This window comes from Poecile atricapillus, chromosome 6, assembly GCF_030490865.1.
Source record: "Poecile atricapillus isolate bPoeAtr1 chromosome 6, bPoeAtr1.hap1, whole genome shotgun sequence".
Lineage (NCBI taxonomy): Eukaryota > Metazoa > Chordata > Aves > Passeriformes > Paridae > Poecile > Poecile atricapillus.
This window is the reverse complement of record NC_081254.1, coordinates 26,913,885-26,939,112: the sequence shown is the minus strand read 5'-3', so window position 1 is coordinate 26,939,112 and position 25,228 is coordinate 26,913,885. Positions and strand designations below refer to the sequence as shown.

The 25,228-nt window shown below is 38.5% G+C and overlaps 1 protein-coding gene across 1 annotated transcript in view; it reads right to left on the bottom strand.

Annotated features, from left to right (window-relative positions):
- Positions 1-25,228, bottom strand: part of CFAP58 (cilia and flagella associated protein 58) — a 56,535-nt gene that overhangs the window by 4,454 nt on the left and 26,853 nt on the right. Inside the window, exons 12-16 of the mRNA XM_058842053.1 lie at positions 23,833-23,973; positions 23,256-23,479; positions 21,129-21,240; positions 18,826-18,930; positions 1,469-1,588 (exon numbers count right to left, since the gene is read on the bottom strand). Of these exons, the coding sequence (XP_058698036.1) occupies positions 1,469-1,588; positions 18,826-18,930; positions 21,129-21,240; positions 23,256-23,479; positions 23,833-23,973 (702 nt within the window). The remainder of the gene's footprint in view (positions 1-1,468; positions 1,589-18,825; positions 18,931-21,128; positions 21,241-23,255; positions 23,480-23,832; positions 23,974-25,228) is intronic.

The window sequence follows — 25,228 nt, the reverse complement described above, 5'->3', positions numbered from 1 at the left end:
AAACAGCAGAAACAGGAGATGTAGCTTCACTTACACATAAGTGAGTACTTTTACAACCACTTTCTCCTTTTACATTTGATGATGTAAGACATGACCATTTTCTAGCACAACTCTTTTTCCATCTTGATCTTTCATTTGGTCTCACCTCTGTTCACCTAAAAACATCTTACAAAATAAAGGTTATGCCATTTAACCATAATACAACATGCAAAATACACTCCAATCTTTATGGGAATGACATTAATAGATTAACTCTTAATTTCTGAGACATACAGCTGGGCAAAAATACAAAATTAAGGTCTTAATAAATCAGGGAATTATTTTATAATAATGGGGTTTATTCACAGGGATGCACAGCTAAGTGGAGTAATTCAATCCACACAGGCAAAGTGGTACCAGGCACTGTAAATATGAATATAAAGCCACTTGCATGTGAATTAATAAAATTTAAAAAAAGGGGGAGCATGCATAGTGCACATTCTTTCTTTCAAAAGAGTAATAGCTTGACCCGGAACCCCAAAATGGCATGGACACCATCATGATACAGCATGCTGTGCCTGAAATACAAAGTAGCAATTGACTGCATTAAGGACAAATAAGGAACGTATGGAGAACTTCAAATCACGTTCAGTTTAGCTAAACTTTGGCTCCTATTTCACATTTTCTGCATTGTTTTTCTTCTCCATGGAAAGCTAAGATTTGCATAACAGCCTCTTTGTTTCCTAAGGGCCCATCTGCTCCTGCATTTTTTTCCTCATGGTTAGTATAGACATGATTATGATGCAGTGAACAGGAGATGATGACTTCAACAGAGAGAGGAGCTGCAGAAGTAGATGAACTCCTGGGGAGACTTATCTCTCATGCAGTCAAGAATAAGAGAAGATCAGCTCATTCACAGAGTATCATAATATTCTATCAAAGACTCACTTTTTAATATTATGCTTTTAAATTTTTCTACAAGATTCTTTTGGAACCAGGAACTCCTCCCTTCAACTGACAAGGGGTTAGAACAGGTTCCTCCTGTCATCTCCACAAAATGTGCAAATCTAAATATACATGTACACATGGCAAGAGAAATATAAGTAACTTATGACTGGATTCTCAATATATTCCCACTAGTTTGTTAAAAAGAAAAAAAGAAATTACCTTAATTTGCTTCTTAAAGATATTAACAGTTTAAGATAAAGGGAAGGAGAATAAGCTGAATGAAAAGCTGTCAGTATCTCAGAATGTCCATGCAAAAAACACTTTTACAGCATTGTGCTGCACTCTCCTATTGTTAATAAGACCTCTCTGCTATTTTAATTAAACAAAGTAGCACAATGTGCAAAAAAAGTTCTTTTGCTGCTCTTGGCTGTCCCTTGAGGAAATGCAGTGATACCCTTGTTTGCCTGGTCTAATACAGCAGGGCATGCAGCCCCTCTGCCAGGCTGGCAGCCCCTCTCCAGGGACAGTGGGACCCTCTTACTTTGATCTGCTTCGTCTTCTCCCGCAGAATGTTCCGGTACTGCTGCAGCTGCTCCGTGGCTTCGGGCCCAGGCTGCCGGGCCAACACGTGCCTCAGCTCCACATACAGCTTCTCCTTTTCCTAAGGAAGAGACAAGAGGAAGAGCTCTTATTAAACTACTACAGCAGCAGCACAGCCTGAGAGGAAATCAACCCCACTGAAAATTGCAACTCAGTCAGGAAGGCATTTGGAGAAACAAATCTGCCTGTGTGTCACTAGCCATAAGGTATTTAAAGTTGTTGTGATAGCAGTGGGAGAGCTCATTAAGATAAACATCCAGCTACTTCAAACCACGAATGAAATGCTCTTAAACACCATCACCAGCAAGCACTCTCTACCTCAGCAGTTACTGGAAGAGTATCCAGGGCTGGGAAATTAATCACTAGAAACTGTGCTTATTGCAATCTTTCTTCTTATGAGTCACATTGCCTTACATTAAGGATCACAGCTTCACCCAACAGGATGTGAGCTGGCTATAGAAATGTCAGCAAAGGACTGTACAAAAGAGTTACTTCTTCCAAAGAAAATCCTGCAAAGCACATGTACACAAACACAGAGATTTATAAATATATAACCTTTCAGTTTAACTGCAGGGGCTCTGGAAAAGGGAAAGAAATTATAAACAGCAACAATTATGACTAGCACAATTACCAAGTAATTTTTCTTTGTCATGTGTCTCCTCTTCCTTTATGTTGGAACAGTAATACTTGTGGGAGGTGGATATTGCCATGCCTGAAAAGAAACCACACCATGGACCCACTTACAGTTTTCTGTACTGAAACGCTGCTTTCAGCTGTGTTTTCAGAGTGTACTTGTTTTTAGTCTGAAGAATAAAGCTCTGAAAAAAGCCACCTTCATAGTTTTGCACATTACAATAGTTTTACTATCTACCCTGAAAAACTAAGGTCATTAAATAATATTATTTAGTAAGATCACATCCTTTTCTGGTACATTGAAACTGGAATTAAAAAGGAGACTAGCAGACAAAAGGTTTAACAGAGGAAGACAAAAATGCCAAGAAGGAGGTAGGATAGGTGATTATTTATACTGGATTTGACAAAGCCCCTTTTAACTGTCTTTTTTATAAGCTCTCTCTACAACTCTTACTGCAGAATTCATCTGTTGATGTGGGAAATGGTGCGATCACGTCATCTAGAATTGCTACATTTGGTCTTTCTCAGTGGCTGAGCCACTGAGAAACCACTGAGTGGTTTTCAGAAGTGGTTTGCTATTTTGAAGATGTAAAATTTTAGATGTCCAGTCTTCAAGAGCATAAGGAGGCTGGAGTTTTTAGAGCTCATCATTTTCTGAAAACTATGCACTATAATGGTAGCAAGTTGGGACCCCAAAATGGAATCACTTCAAATCATGCCTTACTTTTGCAAGCATTGTCCTTAAACTCTGCAGATTACTGAGGAAGAGTTGCTTATAAATGAAATTGTTTACAGTTTATCTCCAGAAAAATCAAAACCTCCTGAGACTCAGACTGAGTTTTGCCTAGCAGCAAATACTAAATCGATAATTCATTCTGAGTAGAGAGTTATTATACCACTTCATAGTGGTATTTCTACTACCAGCTTTTCTTTCTGAGAAAGTAAGATTTTACTGCAAAGTAAAAACAACAGCAAAAGAAAAATCCACCTTATCAAAATCTGGCCAGTCAATATTAACATTTCAACCCTGAATGTATCGTATATTTGTATTTTGTAATAGTGCAATAGTATTTTGGGTAAATAGGAGGCAATTGATAGATTGAAGGTCTTAAGTACAATTGTTTTACAATTTTTTTCTCTCCCTACTCTCCACAATGGCCAACCAAGCTCTTAAAACACTGTGCAATGGTGTGTATAATAACCTCATTTAGAGACAAAGCATGTAATTCTATTGTAAGGAGAATCTATTTTATGCAGCAGAGACTCGTTAGGTATCCAATGTATATTGTATCCATAATCCAACAGAGGCAGAACCAGATGTCTTATAACCCTGTCCTTCCTTGCTGAGCACTGTCCGTCTCTTTTACATCTAGTCAATTAATTTGTCACTGGGTTAGAAGCACCATATGTCAGCAAAACATTAAAATAAAACCTTGGATACTTCTTTCCTCCTCAGCAGAAGCTTGTATCCACAGGTTGGCATTTCTATCATTTCTGAAATTTTTCCCCAGGATCCAAAAAATAAATTAAAAAGTAGTAAAATAATTTCAGTTAATTTAAAAACAGCAACTACAAGAGTAAATCTATGTGAGTCACAAGATGCATGTGCAGGTGCTTCCATCTCTACACATAAAAAATCAGAAATTACAAAAAAAAAAAAATCAGCAGAAATTCATAAGGAAAAACTTTTTTTTTCTGTAATAGATTAAGTCAATCCTTTACGACTGGGTTTCTTTTGCTTGTCCCAAACTGCCTCCCCTCACATTTCCGTCCATCCTCACACCAGGCTGCCATCACAATACACATCTTACCACAGTACTGAGGTTTTGAGATCAAAGAACTTAGAGTCACAAACACACTGCAAGGCACAACTCTTCTTCTTGCGTTGAAGGAAGAGCCATCAAATCTCTGTAAATCCATGCTGTTAAGCCCTCACTGGTAAGAGTAATGTACCTGTGTTCAGATCAGATCTGGGCCAGAAACAAAGCCACCACAAAATACCCATGGAATTCAGCGGTTGTTTGACTGTAGGACTGAGCCCAAAACATCAACAAGTTCCATTGGTTTATGACACAAACTAAGCCAAGATGATGGCACATTCATTTTGTGGATGTAGGGCACGCTGGGACACTCAGGTTGAGGATTAAATTCCAGGCATTCCAAAGAGCATTTCAGCACCTCTGTGTATACCTGCTGTAAAAATTCTGCAAATAAAACTGTACATTATTTTTAGAACAGCCCTTCCTGTCTTAGATTTGTTTCCTGGGGGATCTCTGAGGAGCTCACACATCTGTCTGTAGGCCCAGCCATGACAGTAATTTTCGTCATCCCTAAGTCTCTCACACATTAACTTGGAGAGGGATGGTGGGGGAGCAAGTGGTGCTTTCTCCTAAATTTAAGTAGGTGCTGTCTCAGCCATATTCTGTAGCTCTCCTGGCCTGCTTGCTCTATGGCAAATTGAGAAAAAATTATTTTCTTCTGCAGAAGACTGGCTAGCATTTGGCAAATCTTAGTCCACTGTCCAGGATTAGGTGGTCACGAGTTGGATCCGTCTTCAGCAAGAAGAATCAATTTTGCCAGCAAAATCCTACTTCAAAAGAAGCTATTGCTGATGAACAGCACAGCCCCATTTGCTTTTCCATGTGAGAAGGACCATCAGTACCATCAAACACATTCCCAAAATGACAGCAAGGCATTCACAGCCACTGACAGGGAGTGGGAAACATTCACCAGTCCAAGGCTGAAACAGAGCTCTAAAGATGTGACCCCATTTTGTGTCATCCTGTCCCTCACAATGACACCAGGAAATGGTACATCTTCTTAGGTAGCCCAGTGTTTTATTCAGAATCAGAGATGATGGATGACCATACATTTAATGAAGATGTATTCACTGTAGAAATAGGCCCTGCAGTCCCAGTTTCCTCATTTTTATCCAAATAGATAATTCAACAAATTTACCTGGCATAGCAGCACCCCAAGAGCCGTCTCTACCAGACCCAGAAAAATCCTATTTGCACCAAAACCTTTCTATCACATGAATTACTAAAACAAACAAACAAACCCACAAAAAATCCAAAAGACTTTGCATCAGAGTAAATTTAACTTATGTCAGTTCCTGTGTCCAGCAACTGAGATAAAGAAAAAACAAGATAAAGATGTAGTGTAAAAGTGTGCAATGTAGTGTATGGCAGCAATCCCCAAAAACATTCAACTTGCATAAAAATTCTTATTTTAATTAGTAAGGTGGAGAAACCAATACAGTAACCATGCACTCTACAGTTCCTCATAGCTTTGATGGCAGTGACAAGTCCATCAGCATGCCACAGGGGGGTTCTTGTTTATTGGCACTATAACCAAAATACAAGCGCTGTGCTGAACTCCAGAGACATTTTGTTTACAATGCCATGCAGCAGCAGAGCATCCTTAGGGGTGGTGATTCCTCTTCATAAGTGTTAAACAGGATATGGAAATCTGGATAAAATACTTACACAGACATACGTACCTACTCATAGTCATTTTAGCTGTATAAGCCCTACATTTATTTATGTTCTGTATACCTAGCAGTAGTTGTTGGCTCAAGGCACTTATCTATAAAATTTTTATGAGGTAAAGAAAAAAAATTAGCATTCGGTGACCTTCACAAATTTTATAATAACAGAAGAAAGTTGCCTCCAGCACTATGAGAAATGTGCAGTATAAACTTTCTCTGTAAACACTTTCCAAAAGCTCCTGCTTTTTCCTGTCTATTCCACATCCATCAGCAAACACCCTTGCAAGGATACAGTTCCCTAGAACAGCTCCTGTTTTCATTATCACCTAAACACTTCTTTAACTGTCCAGTGTGAGGTTTCTTATCAGGTAAATCAATTATGTTTGAAAGAGGACACTAAGGCTCTTTCACAGTGCGGCAACACTAACACTGAGTTAGATATTTTGGGCTCTCCTGTGAAAACCACCAGCTTGAAGTAAAGGCTAGGAAAATCTCATCTTTGGTGAAATCTACACTACTCAAACTTGTCTTGTAACTTATTTCTCCAGTTGATAATAATGCTTCTCAAGAGCAAATCTGTTTCCTTTGGCACAGAGCAAACTGCATCAAATTGACAGGCATTTTCAAAACAGATTATGAGAGAGGAAAAGAACACCTTGGAGCACCTTGTAAGGTCTTCACCCTAGATGTTTTTTGCAACAGCAAGAGCTGAATGCTGCAGTGTCACCATCTTCCAGGAACAACAAAGTATGAACGTTTCCACCTGGAGTGCAACTGCAACTTACTTTTATTATTATTGCTAGGAACTGTTACTATCAGATCTTCCCTAATAAGGGTGTAGGAAAACATTTTTTTTTTTCCAATGAACAAACAAATTACTTACATATACTCCTCTCTTTCAACTTCTGAACTCTGAGACACAAGGTTAACAATCTATCTGAAGAAAGTGGCATGGATGTGTCTTGCTGAAATAACAGCTGCAGTATCCTTTTTACTATTGACATTACACAAGAGTTTATAAAATCATTAATCAGAGTAGCTCATTTAATCACAGTGTTTCTACTTTACATTGCAGAAGATTATCAATTAATTATCTCCCATTTTGTATCTGTGAGCAGAAATAGACACACACATGAAAGTGAGCTGTTCCTTGAAGGTGAGAATTACCCCTGACATGACATGGATTGATGTAAATATTCTAACTATTTTCACAGTGCCTGCAGCTTGACAGTTGGGTTGAAGAGAGCTCTAAACAAACCTTTGTTTCACATTCTAGTAGCAGTTTGTCTTAAAGTGACCTGGAGGAGATCAGAGGTTGATACAAATCTTATCAACAAGGTTTCTAAATATTCTAAGTGAGTAAGTCTACAAAACAAATGATGGGGAACCTTTTCTGTATAAGAATGATTTTATACAGGGTTCTAAGAGAAAAAAAAAAAAAAAAGTCTCTTCTTCAGATTTAGACTATTTGACTTGAAACCTCTGTATTTTAATGTCAGAGTAATAGCATGTATTTCAGATATTCAATAGCCATTGATATTTTTAAAATTATAGAGGAATCAAAGGAGAATTATCACAGCTCTGTTGATAATGATTAGCTGTTCCTGCAGGTGACATCTTGGGATGAGAACTCCCAATAGACTCAGCTTCTGTTCTCACTTCAGACTGATCTGACAGATGACTTTGAAGGGTCAGAGAGATTACAGAGCTCCTTCTAGAAATATCTATTTTTAAGTTAGGCACCTACATCTCTTTAGTCACCTGCTTAGATCTTTAGATTTCCCTGAAAGATGAGAGCAATTTGCTTCAAGTCCTTTGGTGTTCTGGAATTGCTACCTCTGAACAGCTGTCTCAAAGTCAAGCCACCACTTAAATCTACAATATCTGTCTAACAAGGCAGTAAAGCCTACATGCATCTTTTTGACAGGACAGCAGAGTTCCCCTGCATATGTCAAGTACCTCAGGGAAGAAAGACTAGCCTCCTGTTACACTTTGGAACCTATTAAGAAATAACAGTACATCTGAGAAACACACAGAGCAATTGTGAAATCATGAATGTTTTAATGCATGGCTTCCTTCAGACTCACTGTAATTAGAGCTGAGCCTCTGCTATTCTTTGAGGAGTTCTGTTTCAGCTCCCCTTGCCTGTTTCTTAAAATTCAAAGAAACAGAAACAGGACTAAAGGAAGGGGAGACAGTGAATCCTAATGTCCATGTAAAGACAACTGCTGTGCTCAAGTATCCCATCCCCTGTTTAAGATTACAGCTGTATCTACTTAGCCAGGCATGGGAAGCCTTGAGCTCTGAGCCTCCAAGAGGTGCAGCAATTGGCTGGCTGATGCATCCTACTTGGCAGAGATTCTCCCCACTGAGGTTCATGGCTCCTGTGCACTCAGTAGCACGTTTCTGGATGTCTCAAGAGAAGAGGAGAGAAATGGGATTCTTTCTATACCTGTTTGTGTCCTCCTATATCCCATTTTAAGCCAGCCTTCTAAAAAAAACCCAATCAGCTGCAGTGGTTCTGCCTGCCTTCCTCTAACAGCTGCAAAACAGCCTTAGCTGCAGCATCTTTGAGCATGTGTTCCCCCAACAACAGCACCATTCACAGTAAGAATGAAAATGAGAGAGCTGGAATAGAACTAATCTAGTCCATCCCTGTGGAATTTTGTGAGGTTCTGCTGTTGTGGCAACTGTTAAACAAGATAATAATCCATTACTGACTCGGATGCTGTAGATTGTCCACATCTTGCTGCTGAGGGAAGAGCAGAACACCCCTTAACACAACACCTGCCAAAGGGTCAATACTAAAGATGTACCTCTAGCTCTAGGACACCCTATAGAATATGGGCTTTTGAATGTATTGCTACACTGTTGCTGCACTCCTCCAGTATTTCAGCTTCTCCAGCAGACTCTGGATGGCTGACAGTCAGTATTGGATTGCTATAACACTGCAAAGTCTGTGCACTGCAATGTATTCAGTCAGCACAGCGAGTCATTTATTTTCCCTTAACAAGATAACTGGTTGATTAATATACTTTACCCTGGGGTGCACAGCAGATTTATTTCCTTCTCAGATACATGCTGAACACAGGAATGAGGAGTAAACAAGGTTGTTTTCAGTTACTTATTTACTGGAACAATTCCTGAACTTTTTATCCAAGCTTTATTCTAGGAAACCAATGTTGAAGTTAAGGGCAATTCTGACTAAGAACTTTAGGACTGGGGCATTATACAAAATATTTTCAGTCTAATAATACAAGGTATCCATGCTCAGGATTTTGGGTTCAAACCAAACATAATGTATTTGAATAAAACACTTTGGTGATCACTGTTTGTGTTTTGCTGATGTAGATTACAGATGACAGTGCTGTGTCTTAGGTTCTTATATGGCATCCTTGTTTCATTATCTGAATGGTATTAAATGGTATTAAAGCTTTATTGTACACTTGCTGAAGAACTGCTTCCAGCCAGGACAGTGATGCTCTTCTCATTCTACAAGACTTCTGGCACAAACAGTCACTACATGAATTGCCAAAGCTCACTAAAACTCCTTGAAGACGCACAAGAATGAACGTCAGTCTCCCAGTCCCCCAGGACCACTGTGCTGGTGGCTGTGTCAATACACCTGCTCCTTGCTTTTCAGAAATAGCAGGCCTGGACTACAGCAGGAGGTTACAAATGTGGGAGAAAACTCCCAATAAGCCATAGTGTACTTGAAGACAACAACCTCTTGAGACATGCTAAACTTCGTGGACTGGGAGTACACGTATTAGAATGCAGGACACAAAACTATGCTTGACACTCATCTTTGAAGGACAGTATTTGTGTAATTAAAACAATCTTGTGTGATGAGGAGGGATTACATCTGATGACCCCTGAGAGTCCTTTTTCAAGCTCAAACTCAAGTAAATATATAAATTCTTTTAAAAAACTTGTAAAACGGATTCAGCATTCATATATATTCGCCACCTATAAACCCTAAGGAATTTTTACTCTGCCTGCAACTTCCTCAGCTTTGTAAATGACATCTGAATATTTCTGACCAAAATATCATTCAATGAGCTAAAAATGGTGCTGATCCCTGAAGTTATTTTCTCAAATAAACTTGCACCTTGCTTCTGTCCACAACTATTTATCATGGGAAATCTGTTTTGTTTATGAGGGCAGGGTAGTTTCACAAAGAGTCAGTAAAAATTATCTCTTCCACTAAGAAAACTTTTCACCAAAAGTATTTTGTTTGATCGCTAGTTAATCTGCTTTGCTTCCCATTTCTCACTGCCAGAAATATTTGCACTTTTTTTATTGGAAAATTATTTTCTCACCCTAAAGAGCAGCCCATTATCTTCACCTGGCGACATTAAAGTGATCAACATACTTCCTAACCATTTTTTTCACCACCCTGTTTAAACAAACATGCCAAAAAAAAAAAAAAGATTATTTTTCTGGGAAGACTTTATTCTCTTCCATTTGAATTGCAACATATGTGGGAGGAGGGAAAGAATCTAAATGTCAGTGTGTTTTTAAGAGTAGTTTATCATGCTGTAAATTTCTATAGCATAGAACATCTTCTAATTCTAGATGGACTGAGATTAGAAGGTCTAAAATAAACTAATGTGTCAAGAAGTGTATTGGAAATATGCAGAAATAGAAATCAACTCCTTTCTGAGGAGAGCTGGGGCAAGAATTGAACATTCCTCAGATATCTCTTGAATTATTAAAGCTTACACAAAACTTTCAGGTAGATATGTCAACCCTCAAGAGACCTTCACACAGGTGACTCATACCTTTCATGTTTTTGAGATATGATTCCTTACTACATTGTCACAGGATTGCATATGAGCCCTGGTAAATTGCACCAAGATTTAACACAATTATCCTACAACTGGCTTAGTATGAGTGGTTCTGCCCTATTCAGAGAACCCTACTGGCTACACAATCAATTTTTTTAAAAATTAAATAATTACATTAATTGGAAAAAAATTATCAGTGTCAGAACAAAAGACACTGGAGATATTCTAACTGCATGGAAAAATCATCATGCCAGGCACAGAATCACTGAAAGACATTAATCCTTCAGTTTAAAACCAATATTGAATACAAAACATCTCCACGTAGAGTCAAAGCCAAAATCCTCACTCAAAGCCCTAATTTAGCAATGAACCTTTTAAACACAACAAAAGGAAAATAGAAGAATGACACAAGAAGGAAAGAATCTAAGAGTAGTCCTAAAGGATGATTTTGATGCATTAGGTACTTCCATATGCCACTTCATACCGCATTGGAGATTCCAGTTCAAGTAAGTTTCAAGGTATTGGACTGAAATTATTTTGATGGCACTAATTCAGTAGAGTGTTATGCATCATAATATTGAGCTGGTAATGAGATATTTTTTATCCATCACAAGTTAGAACTGGGCTGCAGCCAGAGTTCATGGGCACACATTATTTTTTCATTTGAAAAAAGAACAGAGTTCGTCTTTGGAGTCTAAATCAAGGCTATTCTTACAGTGTGCCTTTGACACATCAGCCTAATTCTGCACGACGCTGGGGAAGTAAACTTTTTCTTTATGATTCATATCCAGCTGAAAGCCAAAAAGTAAATGTTAGGCCTGAGTCCTTATGGTATTTCTCATTTCTGTATTTCAATGCAAATCCCGTGAAAAGTCCGGTCACCAATTTAGAACTGGAGTCATAACCTCAAACCTCGCACTCCACCAGGTACTGTTTTCTCTCTCTTGTTTCCTTAAGGTATGTAGCAACACTTAAGTTTTCTATAAAGACAGGAGAGCATTTTTCTGCCTTTTCCTCCCCCCTCTGCATCCCAATATCAGGAACCATTTGATCAATGGCTAGAAGTTTTGGAAGCTTATCTTTCTTAGTCAGAATCATAGAATACCATGTTGGAAATAAACCTCATGATTCATATGGTCCAATTTTTCTTTCATTCCTATTTGCTTATATTGGCAACAAATACACATCTGTGAGAGCAAACAGTAAATCTGTTGCCCTTTTAATGGGACCACTCATGCAAGGGTTTTGGGATTAGATCTTAAATTGACACCTTTTAAATCTCTGAATCATAGAAGATTGTAAGGGGACCTCAAGGATCATCTGGTCCAGCCTTTCTCAAGCAAAAGCAGTTAGACAAGATAACCCAGTACTCTGTCCAGATGGATCTTAAAAGTGTCCAGTGTTAGGAAATGCACCACTTCCCTGGGGAGATTATTGCCATGCCTTCCAATTGTTCTCATTGTTAACAACTTTCCCCTTGTGTCCAATCAGAATTCCACAGGAGTAACCTGTACCTATTACCCCCACCTTTGCCATGTGATTCCTTGTGAAAAGAAAATCTCCATCTTCTTTTTAACCACCCTTATAACTGGAACATGGTTATAAGGTCTCCCCTCAGCCTTGTTTTCTCAAAGCCAAACAAATACAGTAGTTTCAGATTTTCCTTCTATGGCAAGTTTCCCAATCCTTTGATCATTTTTGTGGCCCTCTTTTGGACCCACACCAGCCTGGCCATCTTTTTTATACAGCAGGGACCAAAATTGAACACAGTATTCCATGTGTGGCCTGACAAGTGCTGAGTGGAATAACCTTTGCTAGTGATGCTCTTGTTGACATAACCCAGAACTCTGTTGCCCTTCTTTGATGCAGCAGCAAAATGTTCACTCATATTGAGCTTGCTGTCCACCAGGATGTCCAGGTCCCTTTCCAGAGCTGCTCCCCAACCATGTAGATCCCAGTCTGTCCCGCACTCTTGGATTGAATTCCTCATCTGTACGACTTTACACTTGTCCTTGTTGAACTTCAGTCTTTTAAAGCATTGTTGCTATTTAACTTCTCCTATCTAACATATCTAACAATATTTTCTGTCTGTTTCTGCTTGTTATTTACATACCTGAAGAGCTCTTTCTTGTGGTTTTTTGACAACTCTGGCCAATTTCAGTTCAGTTAGTGCTGCAGCTCCTTTGTGCTGATATGTTTATGCCAGCTACTGCCTATGCAATTAGATGCAATTTTACTGGCAGGAAAGTCTTCTGCCATTCAAAAATTGGTATAAGCTAAATCAGAAATGTGACTTTTTTGCTGGTAGAAATGGGTCTTTTAAGTGTAGAAAAGGCCTAGAGCTCAATACACTCACCCCTTAAATTGAGGGCTGAGAGAACTGCTAGCTTGAGCTGCAAGATAGGGTATTAATCCAGTGCTTCCAGAGGAAGTCAAATCCTCCAGGAAACAGAGATAGAAAACCACCAAGTCCTACTACACTATAAAAAGCTAAAAAGAAAATTTCCCTTTTCATTTTTGGATGGAAAATCCCTTCAAAAGGCTGACTTCATATATAAATTATAAAGGAGCAGTGAAGAAAGGATTGCATTTTGGCAGTGGATTTTGCAGTTCACCTGTAAGTTTCAGTGCATACAAAGCACTCTCCCAAGCTACCTCTGCTGAAATCTCTCTAAAGACAAGATGACAGAGGAGCAATAATGGGCAGGTCAAAAGAGACTTTTAGGGATTCTACAGTCATTAGTTTCCTGAAGTGAATTGCAGTTATTTTTTATGAAAATAGACAATTCTGCCCAAAAATCCCCAGCTTGGATTCTGTACTGTACATGCAAGTAGGTTATACTCTCAAATCCAAGCAGAATCTACACTGGGTACCAAAAATAAATGCCAAATTTGAGAGGGTAAAATAAATCTCAGCCATTTTGAAGATGTAAAGATAACATCTAAGATAAAACTCATCTGAGCCTTAAGAATACCAAAATAAAGGTAGGGGAGAAGAGACTATTCTCTTACTTTTCCTAGCAGGTTTGTCTGATGAGAAAATATCTTACTCAGCATTTGAGCACACATTTCTCTTGTGTGGAAGCTACTTGAGCACTGTGAGAGGAGTGAAGAACTTAGCAGAAGCATGTCTCATGAAACTCCTAAGCTAGGGAGAGAAATGATTTTCAGAAGGACTAGGCTCCTATAAAGTGGGTTGAAAAACCCCAGGAGATTAAACAAAGAAAAACAAAAAAAGTATTTTATATAATAAATGGGGGGGAAATGCATAACAAACACAGGGAAGCAAATCCCCAAGATTCTTCATTTCTTGGGAGAAAATTTTGATTTCAATAGCTGCCAACCTGCATAAACCCACACAGTAACACATTGTTCTAAAGCAGATTTCTTTATGAAACTATAGTACCAGCTCTGAGAAATAAAGATGGTTATGTATATGTTCAGACACTATAGCAACGAGCACCTCAAACTGGATAGAACAGCTCTACTACCAAGTTAGCACAAATAAAATAAAACATCTGTCTATTTTGAGTGTTTTGCCACTGAATTGAGTCATGTCCCTAATATATTCATTCACACAGCAGTACAAGAATGGAAATTATTTTATTTCCTTTTTACTTGATGTGAAGCATGCAAAAGCTAAGTAGCCTGCCCAAGGTCACAGAGAAAGTCTCTCACTTTCCCCTCCCTTTACCTCACAATACCTGAAATGGAACTGGGCTGGAGACAGCAGCACCCTTCAGTTCCTCCTACTCTCTGTCACCGGGACAATCAGTTCTCTGGAGGGATTGAAACTCAGCTTAAAACTTGGCTCAGTGCAAGGACATGTGGGTGCTCTCTGGCTGTAATCTCTGAGTCAGATACATGAGCTAATCATGCCTTCTGCCCTTGCACTCTTTGAACTATGAGCTCAAGACACAGTCAGCACAGTATCACATCCTGACTGCCCAGTCCTGAGCTTTGATTGCTGACAACTTAAAACAATAGAGATTAAAATACATATGTGCAGAAAAACAATGCTTTCACTACTACATGCAAGGCTTAAATAAGATATTTGCCTCCCTGAACAAATAATCTAGGTTGCGCTTTCTTTTACATTTATGAGCAATCTTCTGAGATGACTGACAAAAGAGGTAACTGACATATAATGTGCATCTTTATGCTGTTATCCATTCCAAGACATGCAGCTGAATAAAATTCTGCTCAGTCAGACATAAAATCAAATTAGAGGAGTTAGCTCTGAAGAGAAAGAACTAAATTTGAAACAAATAAAGCAGTGCATAATTCACTTTTAATGGGATAAGTTCCTAAAACCACACTAATCATAATCCTAACAAGGTAATACTTTCCACTGTGAGTTTACCACATCACTGCTCAGTACACAGCAGTGCAGAGCTTCAATCACGTCAGAGATTTGCCCCACATGCAAAGTGAGCAACTGTATTTTTGCAGTCAGGATTTGCAGAGCACTTCTGTTTATTAATAATTACTCCTTATGGCCTTACAACACATGTCATTCATCTAACATGTGTTCACAAAGACCTTCACCCATCAGTGAGATCTCCTGGATAACACGCAATGTATTTCTCTACAAAACCCTGCAATATTACTCAACAGTACAGGACAGAAACAAAAAATGCTCTATCTTGACTGCACAAATTCACAAGGAAGGTGATGACTCAGACAAGAAAACTGGCTGTCCCTGAAGTAACATTTCCTATGTTTGGAAAAAATGCCATTGGGTTTTTATTGACCATAAGTATTCAAGACCTTGGGTTTGGACCTGATTTTTAAGACAGCATTTTTCATCAGCACAGCAGCTCGCAACTGTGAAAATGCCTGAATTAAAAGAGAAAGTATGACCACCTGCTTTGCAGCTACTCTTTAAAGTAGCATCCCAGGATGACAATATGAGAGGTGATGCCTTATAACCCAAGATGCTGTGGCAACAGGGCATAGATAAATCAGAAACAAGAAAAGACTTTAGTGATTTCTCTAACATAGCAAATCTTTTTACACCTTTATTAAATATTCAGTTCTGAAAAGCTGTTCTAGCAAAACCTAACATTCAGCATGCTCCATAATCACTACCTCTCAGCATATGTCTGATCCAAAAAATATGCCCTGATGACCGGTTAAGAGAGATTTTTACATGAGATTTTAGAGTCAAGCTGGGTTTTTCCCATATTGTCAGCAATCTAAATTTTCTGACTGAAATATAGCAAATCATTCTTTTAATCACATAACATGGACTGCAGCTTGCTTCTACATCTACCTCAGTTTCAACGAAATGACAGGTTAGAAACAATGAAAAAGCTAATAAAAAGGATATGATCAAATGCACATCAGGAGCAGGTAAAGTAAGCAGATGCTTTTCTACACGAATCTATATATGGTGATCCTTACTTAGCAAAAATTTCCATTTATATATCCAGCTGAAACCTTGTTTCCTGCACTTTTATTTAAAGGACCATTTACCAAAAAGTAAAAAAAAAAGAAGACAGAGCTACAGTGCATACAATACAAATGGAATTATTTTTCCCTTATAAAAACATTACGGCTCTGCATGAGTATGCGGCAGGGTGAATACCCTACAAATCAAACTGCAGGTTACTGACACTGGGCTCAACCATTTCCTCACATGGGTTATTTCTAAACTCCAAAGGTGTTTTTAATATTCAATTCTCACCACACATGGTTTTTTGTACTCTATTTTATTAATACACTTTGACGTGAGGGAATTTATGCTACATAATATGCACATTAGACACAGATACAAGCTTCACCTTAAACAAATATCCTATTTGCTAGCATGATGGCCACACACACATGAAAAAGATTATGTATGGCAAGCAAGAGATTAGGAACATTTTAAAGCTGATACACCCAATGGCTGTGTCCCTGTTACAGGGCAAGATGTAAATGAAGATGACTGGGGGTGAGGAAGTGTGACTTATGCAAGTAAACATAACACAGGGGTGGGTCGTTCTCTGACCTAATGAGTTTGTATCCCTCAGTCTGCAGGCTCCAACTCTGAATATGGGGGATGTTCTGCCAAGCAGGCACAGGCCAGTCATCAGCAATTCCTCCACTCCTGCAAATGAGCAGTGACTGAACTGAGCTGAGCTGACTTGCAGAAGAGACCCATAATAAAAAGATGCAGAATGCCTTTAAGCATGAAGGGTTTACCCACCCTTTACCATGCTTTAAAAAAAAAAGAAAAAAATGAGAGAAGACCTCTCTCAACATACAAATTATATTTAGGAAAAAAAAATTTAAAATTCCTGAAACTGGAGCTGAATTACTGCTATTTCCCATAATTCTAAAATTCGACCAGGATCAAATCCCACACTACCTTTCAAATACTTCACTTCAAATACACTTAGAATCTTTCAAACTGCCCAGAAAGTGGTCTAGTGAAGCCACCCTCCTGGTGTGTGAAACTCAGCTCTCTCCAGAAAGCTGATGTTACTGTTCTGTTTATTTCCTTCTGCTGGAAGTGTTCCTTAGGTTAGTGTTCCTTCACCATAGCATTTTGGAATTTGGTAACAAGTTTACTAAGTTATTAGCGAGGATTTTGTTTCGGTGAGTATCAGGGTATCATTTCACAAAAGCGTTATTATCATCATACCAAGGACAACCAGTCCAAAGAATAATAAAATGCCTTGTACCAGGTTATCCAGACACTCAGCTCTGCTAGCACACTTAATTTGTGATCAGTGAGCTAATTGTGCCAGTGAGCCATCCAGTAGCACAAAGAGCCCTTCAAGGGAATGAGCTGGGGATTTTCCTCCATCTCTGGTTACCTCCTCATACCCACACCCTGCTATGAAAGAGTCCTATTTCAGTCATTGTGGAGGACCCAAAACACTGTGGAAAAACAGAAAAGAGCTCAGAAACATTGATGTTAAATCCCTGAACAGAATGTGGAGCACAGTATTTTTGGCCTTTACTATTATTTCTCCAAGGGAAACCTTCATTTCAGCATTGTTACACAGGAAATTGGTGCCTGAATTAAGAACACAATGAAACTCATTAGCAATTCTAGCTATAATAATTAGATTTTATATAGCCAATCCCTGTCTTAAATCTAGAAAAATAATAAAAACATCATAGATTTGCCATAGAAGGACCATTGCAAAGACAGAAAGATTATACCAATGGCTAGTACAGTAATGTAAGCTCAAATACCTACTATTTCAAAGATTTTCTTGGGTAGGCAACTTAATACCTCTCTATCTCAGTTCTTCAGCTGAAAATAAAGATAATAGCAAAATGGGAGCGTACTAAGGATAAGGGAGGATATGCAATAGAGACTATGTAAAATCTAACAGAATTTGTTTTGTGCATGGGTAAAGCACAGTAAATCTGAAGCTATTTTTGCTACATTTTAAGCTAACTATTTCACTGACAGCATTTCAGTGCAGTGCAACAAAGATCACATTTTTCCAAGCAGAGTAATAATACACCACACATTACATTCAAATGAAATTTCAGATCAATGTTTTCCTATGAAACAATAAATAGAGGCAAACCCTGTTTTGATAAATCTGCTGAGCTTCTTCTCAAGACAGAGGGAGATTCAGGTCACATTTACTCTCCAGTGAGTGATACACAACACAGGCATAAAAACTGTTAGGGTATTTAAGATGTTAAAATCACATCTAGAGCTGGTAATCTGTAGCTATCCATACAGTCACTAGAGAGACCAGAATAACACCTCTGGTTAAAGCCAGGACTCTTTGGAGTCCTTCTCTGTTTTATTTGGTAGCAACATTTGCACTACAGGAATACAGTCTTTACTTCATTCTACATCATAAATCTCACTGCTATCACTGGGTTTAAAGGACATCTGATGCAGTTAAAAAAAGATAAGCTACTACAAAAATTGTTTTTGGGCAAAGTTCAGCACAAAAACCTTGAAATCAAACATGCCTCAGACAGAAACATATCTAAATCACACAAACTCTTTAGGATTCTTCCTCCCAAAAGCCAAGCTAAGCGCAATGGAATCCATCAGGAATTTTCTTTCATATTCTGGTCATAACATACTTGTTTAAAATTACAAAAAAAAACACCTTTCAAAAAATCTAAGACTGACTTGAAGACTTATCTATGACATGAATAAACTAAAGCAAACCTTTAATTGTATTTTGCAGAGCTGACCAGGTATCCATAACCAGAATACAAAAATCAACTAATCTGATGCTGTTTGTTCTCTTTCAGTGAGTCAGTGCTGCCATCTAAAGCTATCTAAAGGGCATGCAAAAGAAATCCAAAGTCATGCATCAAAATAACATTCAGGAAGCACATGTCAGTAGACAGAGAATGCAGAGTAAGTCAAACACATTAATAGGATGCAACAAAATAATGATGCTGCAGTACCTGAAGGAGAAATTCTTTCTCTATCACTTCACCTGTCTTGCTGATAAGTCGCTTCTGTAGTCTCTGTACTTTTAGAATCAGCTCAAAGGTAGTGGGGTCGCTGGCCTAGGAAAGAGCAAAGGAGTCTCAAAAATTATACATGATAACAAGTTACTGGTTCTTTTTTGCAAATGAAAACCATAATATCTCAGTGTTCAAAAGTATAAAAGGGGGCCTAAGGGAGGACACATTTTTTTAAAAGATTGCATGGATACAAGCAGTTCTGGAACTTCATATGTCAATTTTAGCAGCAACTGGAACTATCCTCTGACAAATCAAGAGCAGTGCAAGTACTTCCTACTGTTCAAGAACTTCAAACAGTGCCAACTTAGTTTCTAAGGAGAAGATTTTTCTACTGAACAAAAGGAAGATCACTGGAATTTAGACTTGAAACAGGTGGAGAATTTAAGAGGAATAAATTAGGGGGTACACTGATGAATTATTATGGGGTTCTAAAGTGTCCATACCTGTGAAATCCCACTCTTCAATGGAATTAAATGCTTAAAATGGTGACAGTGTTTGCCCTGTACTGTTGCCCTCTACCTACATAGCCCGTAAAACCAGGAGCTAGTAGATGAATGTCTCTCCATCCCTTCCTTTTCATTCTTTTGGCACAGATTTAATCTGGAGAAAGCTCTAAGGAGCAAAGAAATAATTCTGTGAGGAGAAGCCAGCAAAGCTTACTTTCCCAGTACTTTGTGTCTTCTTGTTGGATCTTTCAATGAAGGGCAAACTCTGACTGAAACTTTTCCTCACTCAGGGACTCATAACACCTCTCTCCCATCTGGTTTTTCTTCTCTCATGTGCTGTCTCACAATGATTAAACTCACAGTGCAGTAAAGGCTCCAATAAGTCCTGCTCTCTTATATTTTCTTGAGCTTATAAGGAACTCAGTATCTCATTGCTCTTAATCTTTTGTCTGATTTTATCTAAATTGACTAATCAATTCAAGCGTAACTAGGACACTAACACAGATACACATGCAGCGCTCACAACACAGCACCATTTCCTGAGAAAGCAGGCTAAAAAGTAGACCAGTCCCCATGATCCACTCAGTCCTTGATTTTTTTATATCTCTGCTCAAGCATGGGGCCAATTTGTGACAATCATAGTGGTATGAGAGTGTTTGTTTATTAGAATTGAACCAAAACCCCATCAGGATTATTTCATATGGATCTTGCCATCTGCTGGTCTTTCTGTGCTCCAAATATAAATCAGTTACCTAGAATGGAAAGACATGATTTCCCATTATCAGCCTCTTCCTACATTCATTTCCCTATCCCTGGATGTTTTGACTGGCCTGATCTTCCTTTGTTACAAGGTGATGCTAGAGTTTGTACCTAGATGTGTTTAACCTAGTTCAGCATCCTGCATTATATCTCCCTTCCATGAGAAAAGCTAATCACATCATCCAACTTTAAGCTCAGCATGTAAATATCAGAAATTCACTATCATGCTAGTAAGTTAAAATATTCAGCTCTGCTTCTGCAGGGACAGAGCATGTTATCACTCAATATTAGAGAAGCTAAGAAACCCAGGCTGGCATCAGATCAGAGATTCATGCAACAGAGGAAACTCAGATGGCACTGACTTACATCAAAAATATCCAGTGATGCCAACTGATGTTCATATATTTGGTCTATGCTTGATGGATTTTTTATTTTTCCCCTTCACTTGGCAGGTTCAAACCATGTGAAAACTTAGATTTGCTGTTCATGTAAAGCAGTTGAACTCACATTACCTGGAATGACTATCTTTGGGAGTCCACCACTGTTTATGTGCAGGCCTCTTTCTGTTTTTTCTCAGAAGTAATTTACCTTCTGACTTCACATTTGTCCATTCTCCAGCCTATCTATTCTATGAGCTTTTCAATTACTGGCTTTCTTCACATATACATTCCCATATACCTCTCCTTGCTTGGTGAGGGTAGGATTGTATCTTTCCCCTATCATCTTATTTCCCACCATCCATGTTAAGGAATCATCCCCTTCTAAATTCACCTAATGCATTCTTATTCCCTTTGGCACTTCACCATCTCTTTACAAACCCCCATGCAATTTTTCATTGAGAAAGTGACACAAAAATAGCACTGATTGCATTGTGCAAGGAAAGCATTCAGCAGGTAAGGATTCCATTGGTACTATGGAAATTTCAGTCTGCCCAGTCCCTCCACATCATTTGCATAACAGTAAATGAAATAGGCTTTTGCTGGGTCACTGATTTGATAATAGGGGCTTTGGAAACACAAAATCCTCATGCATCACCTCTAATTTTCTCCATCTGTGAACTTGCAAGGGCTTCTGCAGTTCTTCTTCCAAAATTTTGCATCGAGTCTGTTCCCTTAACAGTTCCTTTTGCATGTGATTAAACTCACATCTGAAGACCAGCATAAAATAAAAAGAAAAGAAAAAACACACCAGAAATACTTCAACGTGACCAAGGCACTAATGTGGACATTAACAATTATTCTCCCATGCATTATTGTGCACAGGAAGCACTACATGGAAAGCACAAAGAGTCACTTTGCCACTGCATCGATACTGCGGTGGAAAACCTATCAACACTGATACCACTAAACAGGTGGAATCATAAAATAACACACTTAGACCTCTTTACTTCCTTCATTAAGAATGGCTCAGAAAAGAGGCTCCCAGGGAATCTACTCCACAGACTACTAGATCTCACTCCTCACATCTTCCCATGGACATTAAGGCCAGAACAGTTAGTTCATCAACCCACAAATCAGTTATGGGTCATATCCAGTTATCCCTGTGTTGAATCTAACAGCTTGTGTTCAAAAGGTTTTAAACCTACATGGCTCACACAATCCATTAAATAAAACACACTCTAGGACTTAAGCATGATGGACACCAGTCCTAAGAGAACTGAACTTTGATTTCTTTTATTAAATCTCCTCAAGGAATTTCATAGGTGACTTGCTACTGAATTTAAAATTAATTGAACACTACGAAGGTTCTTTGACAACTAGGCTTTCATGGTGGGGATAGGGGTTTGAAGGGTAGGGAAAAAAGGCACATTTTGTAGTGATCTGACCTTTATCACTTTAGTGATGGGATCCTCTAAATTCTTCAAAGTCAAAAGGGCGTGGGAGATTGTGATATGCCTCCTCCAACACTGAATCTTTTCCTACTAAGCTCAGAATTGCATTTAGCTCAGTAGAGAGAAAAAGGGCTTTTTTTAACTGTGAGGTTGGACAAGGTTATGGAAGAGGAAAAAAACCTCAAATTTCAATTGGCAAATCGGGAAAGCTAATTAGCAGCACAAGTGATAAATGGAGTCTTTTCGACAGGCAGTTTTCATGATGGTTTTGGACTTCATTAAAGTATGAGATTGCTGCTGCAGTTAGCAAGAATTGATCCACCCATCATGGCATGCAGCACAGTACACTTCAATACTGTCACTGACTTTCAATACAGTAACAGACTTTCGGCTGAATGCATTTGGGCAGCAAGTTCAAATCCCATTCCTATCTGCAGTCAGTCAATGAAAACTGCAATTGCTAATGTTGTGTGCCCAGTTCTCGTTTCTTTTTCACCAAATCAAACTGGCATAATTCCACTGGAGTCAATGGGACTGACCATGGACTGACATTAATTTGTTCTGCTGGAAGCCATGGAATTACACTGATAAACTAAAGATCTCACCCAAAACCGTGGTAGCTACACTGAGTTGGTACAATGGCTATCTGCTAAAAACGTAACTACCTCTCTTTACAAATCAAGACTGATTCTTAGAAAATGACCACAATTTCCCATCAGGAAAGAATACACCTCAAACACAGGAGGGGTAAACAAGAAATGAAGCATTAGGCTGGAGGAAGAGGAGATAAATCAGGTTTGGGCTATTAAACTGCTGTTTTAAAGAAATAAAACCTTCAATGACAATTTAACTAGACCTTTTTCAAAGATCATAGGATCTGCATATAAATCTGGAAGGAGAGAGCTCTGAAAACAGGATTTTGTTATAAATATTTCAAGTGCCTCCCATACTCTGTGGATTTCTTAACCAAAAGGAGTTCCACTAATCTAGGCCCTGTACCACTGGACCACTCACTGGACCATGTACACCTTTTCTGCTGTTGTCAGGTTTGTTCTGTAGGCAGTAACTCAAGTATAAGGGGAAATATGGAGACTATTTCAACTTTGGCCAAGCTCTCTTCTTTCCTCATTACCATATTTCAATTTTCCTAATTGTTGGTAAATTGTTTAATGAATTTAGTCCAGTCTGGGTCTGAGGTCAAACCAAACCCCTTCTCCAAGGTGTAATGCTTGTTGATACAAGTCTTTACTATGTATAAACTGTATTTTCTGTCTCAAACACAAAATCATGGCTGCCATCACTATGGAAATGTATTCCACTGGGTTTCCTACCTGAGTTCTTCCACATTAGCCACACTCTTGCCAAGTATTCCCTTCTCACGCCTAAGTTTTTTGATCTCCAGCCTGAGAATCCGCATGTCCTCCATCCTCTGCCGGTACTCGGTTTCACCCCTGTTTAAGATGGCCTGCTGGATCTTTATCTTCTCATAGAGCAGCGCCACCTCATCATTGCGACGAATCAGCTGGGTGCCCAGGGCATGTCTCTCACAGAGCGCCTGCGGGCAAAGGGCAAAGCCATCAACTCAGTTACACTTCCTTTACACAATCCTGGAGCACCATGATGATACCTGTATCAGTCAAAATCACATACATTAAGAGGTTTCACTGGTATTAATTAAAGAAATATGGCAAGAACTTAATCATTTCCCCTATAAGGGTTCAATCACCTGAATAGTACAAACTACAGATTTCATCCACTTCAGTATCTTAACATTTTGGTTTTAATGGCATTAGAAAGCTTTAGTACTTCCACGTTCACAGTAGCTAAGAATCTTCATCTTAAAAATACAGTAGACAAATGAGGGAACAGAATGCAGGGTATTTGAAAACTCAAATTAGGGATTCCTACCTTGTCAAGTTCCTTATTCTGCCTCAGTCTCTCTGCATCAGCTTCAGCGATGATTTTTATGAGTTTTTTCTCTTCTGCCTCCTGATTTTCAATATAGGCTTTGGCTTCCTGAGCCTGTTTTGTCATCTTAAGCAGTTCAGCCTGATGAAGACAAAAAATACAGGTGAACAATTGTTAATTAATAACTTCCCCTAACAGAAACCTACAATTAAGAGTTAGTTAAAAATATTTCATACATTCTTTTTACCTTCCTGAGAGGTACACATTTTGTTAGTTTTAGAGAACGAATCACCAAGATAAGCAAGCATGAAGACCCATAAAGAAATACTATAAATACAATTTTAATGTCATTGTCTTATACACAATAGAAATTTGAAATATTTTTATCTATGACAATGGTTCAAGTTGTAATTCAGGAATGCTTCATTTTTATTTTTTTTTTAAATTATACAGCACATATTTAGAAAGCTTTTCAATGGAGTTGCTATTCACAGTCTGGGATGTGAGAAAGACCAGTTCACCTTGCTGAAAAGGGCAATAATCTCTGCTGGATAATACAAAGCAGCGTCAACCCAAGAAAGGCTTCAGACTGGAATAAAAGAATTGGTGGCAACCAGGAAGGGAACAGCAAGATTTAAGAGCCACAGCACTTTGTTCAGTCCATGTGTAAATGAGGAAGACTGTGAAAAGAGGGGCTGTCCCTAAGCAAGGAGGAGCAATGCACTGCTACAGCAACTGCACAGCACCAACACAAACACTGGAATGTGCCCAGTCATTCTATCCCACTGTCACAAAATCCATAATTCAAGGCATGTATGTAGACAAAAACTAATTGGGTATTTCTAGATTATTAGAAGTTTTTACCACTGCTAGGCTATTAGAGCCAAGGTGGAGCTAGCTGACCACAGTTCATTTTCATGGATATGAAAACTTTCAAGCCTCAACTCAAAGACTTTGACACAACTCTGACCCTTATAAAGGATGATGTTCAAGCTGCCTTTTGGGAACAAGCCCCATACAATGCTGAAAGAATGAGGCTGTGATGAAGGCTGCATCTGCAAAAACATCGATTTAAGACAGAAACAGTTCCATCATCATAATAAAATAGCTTGTTCCATTCTTATTTTCTTTAATAAAATTCTCATCTTCCTATATATGCAAGACATAGCTCTCTTAGTCAGTATCAGATATTCATCAGAATTCATCAGCTGAATAAAAATGCAAGTCACTTCATCCTGAAATGCAATCAACACTGTACAAAAGCTGCCCACAAATGTAAAACTGCTCATGTGTTCAGCATTGCTGGGAAATGTTTTTTTAATATATCACAGTTCTATGATCTCCTTATGTCAGAAAAATATGAATTGTAAACAAGAAGTGGCATTAGATGTGGTCA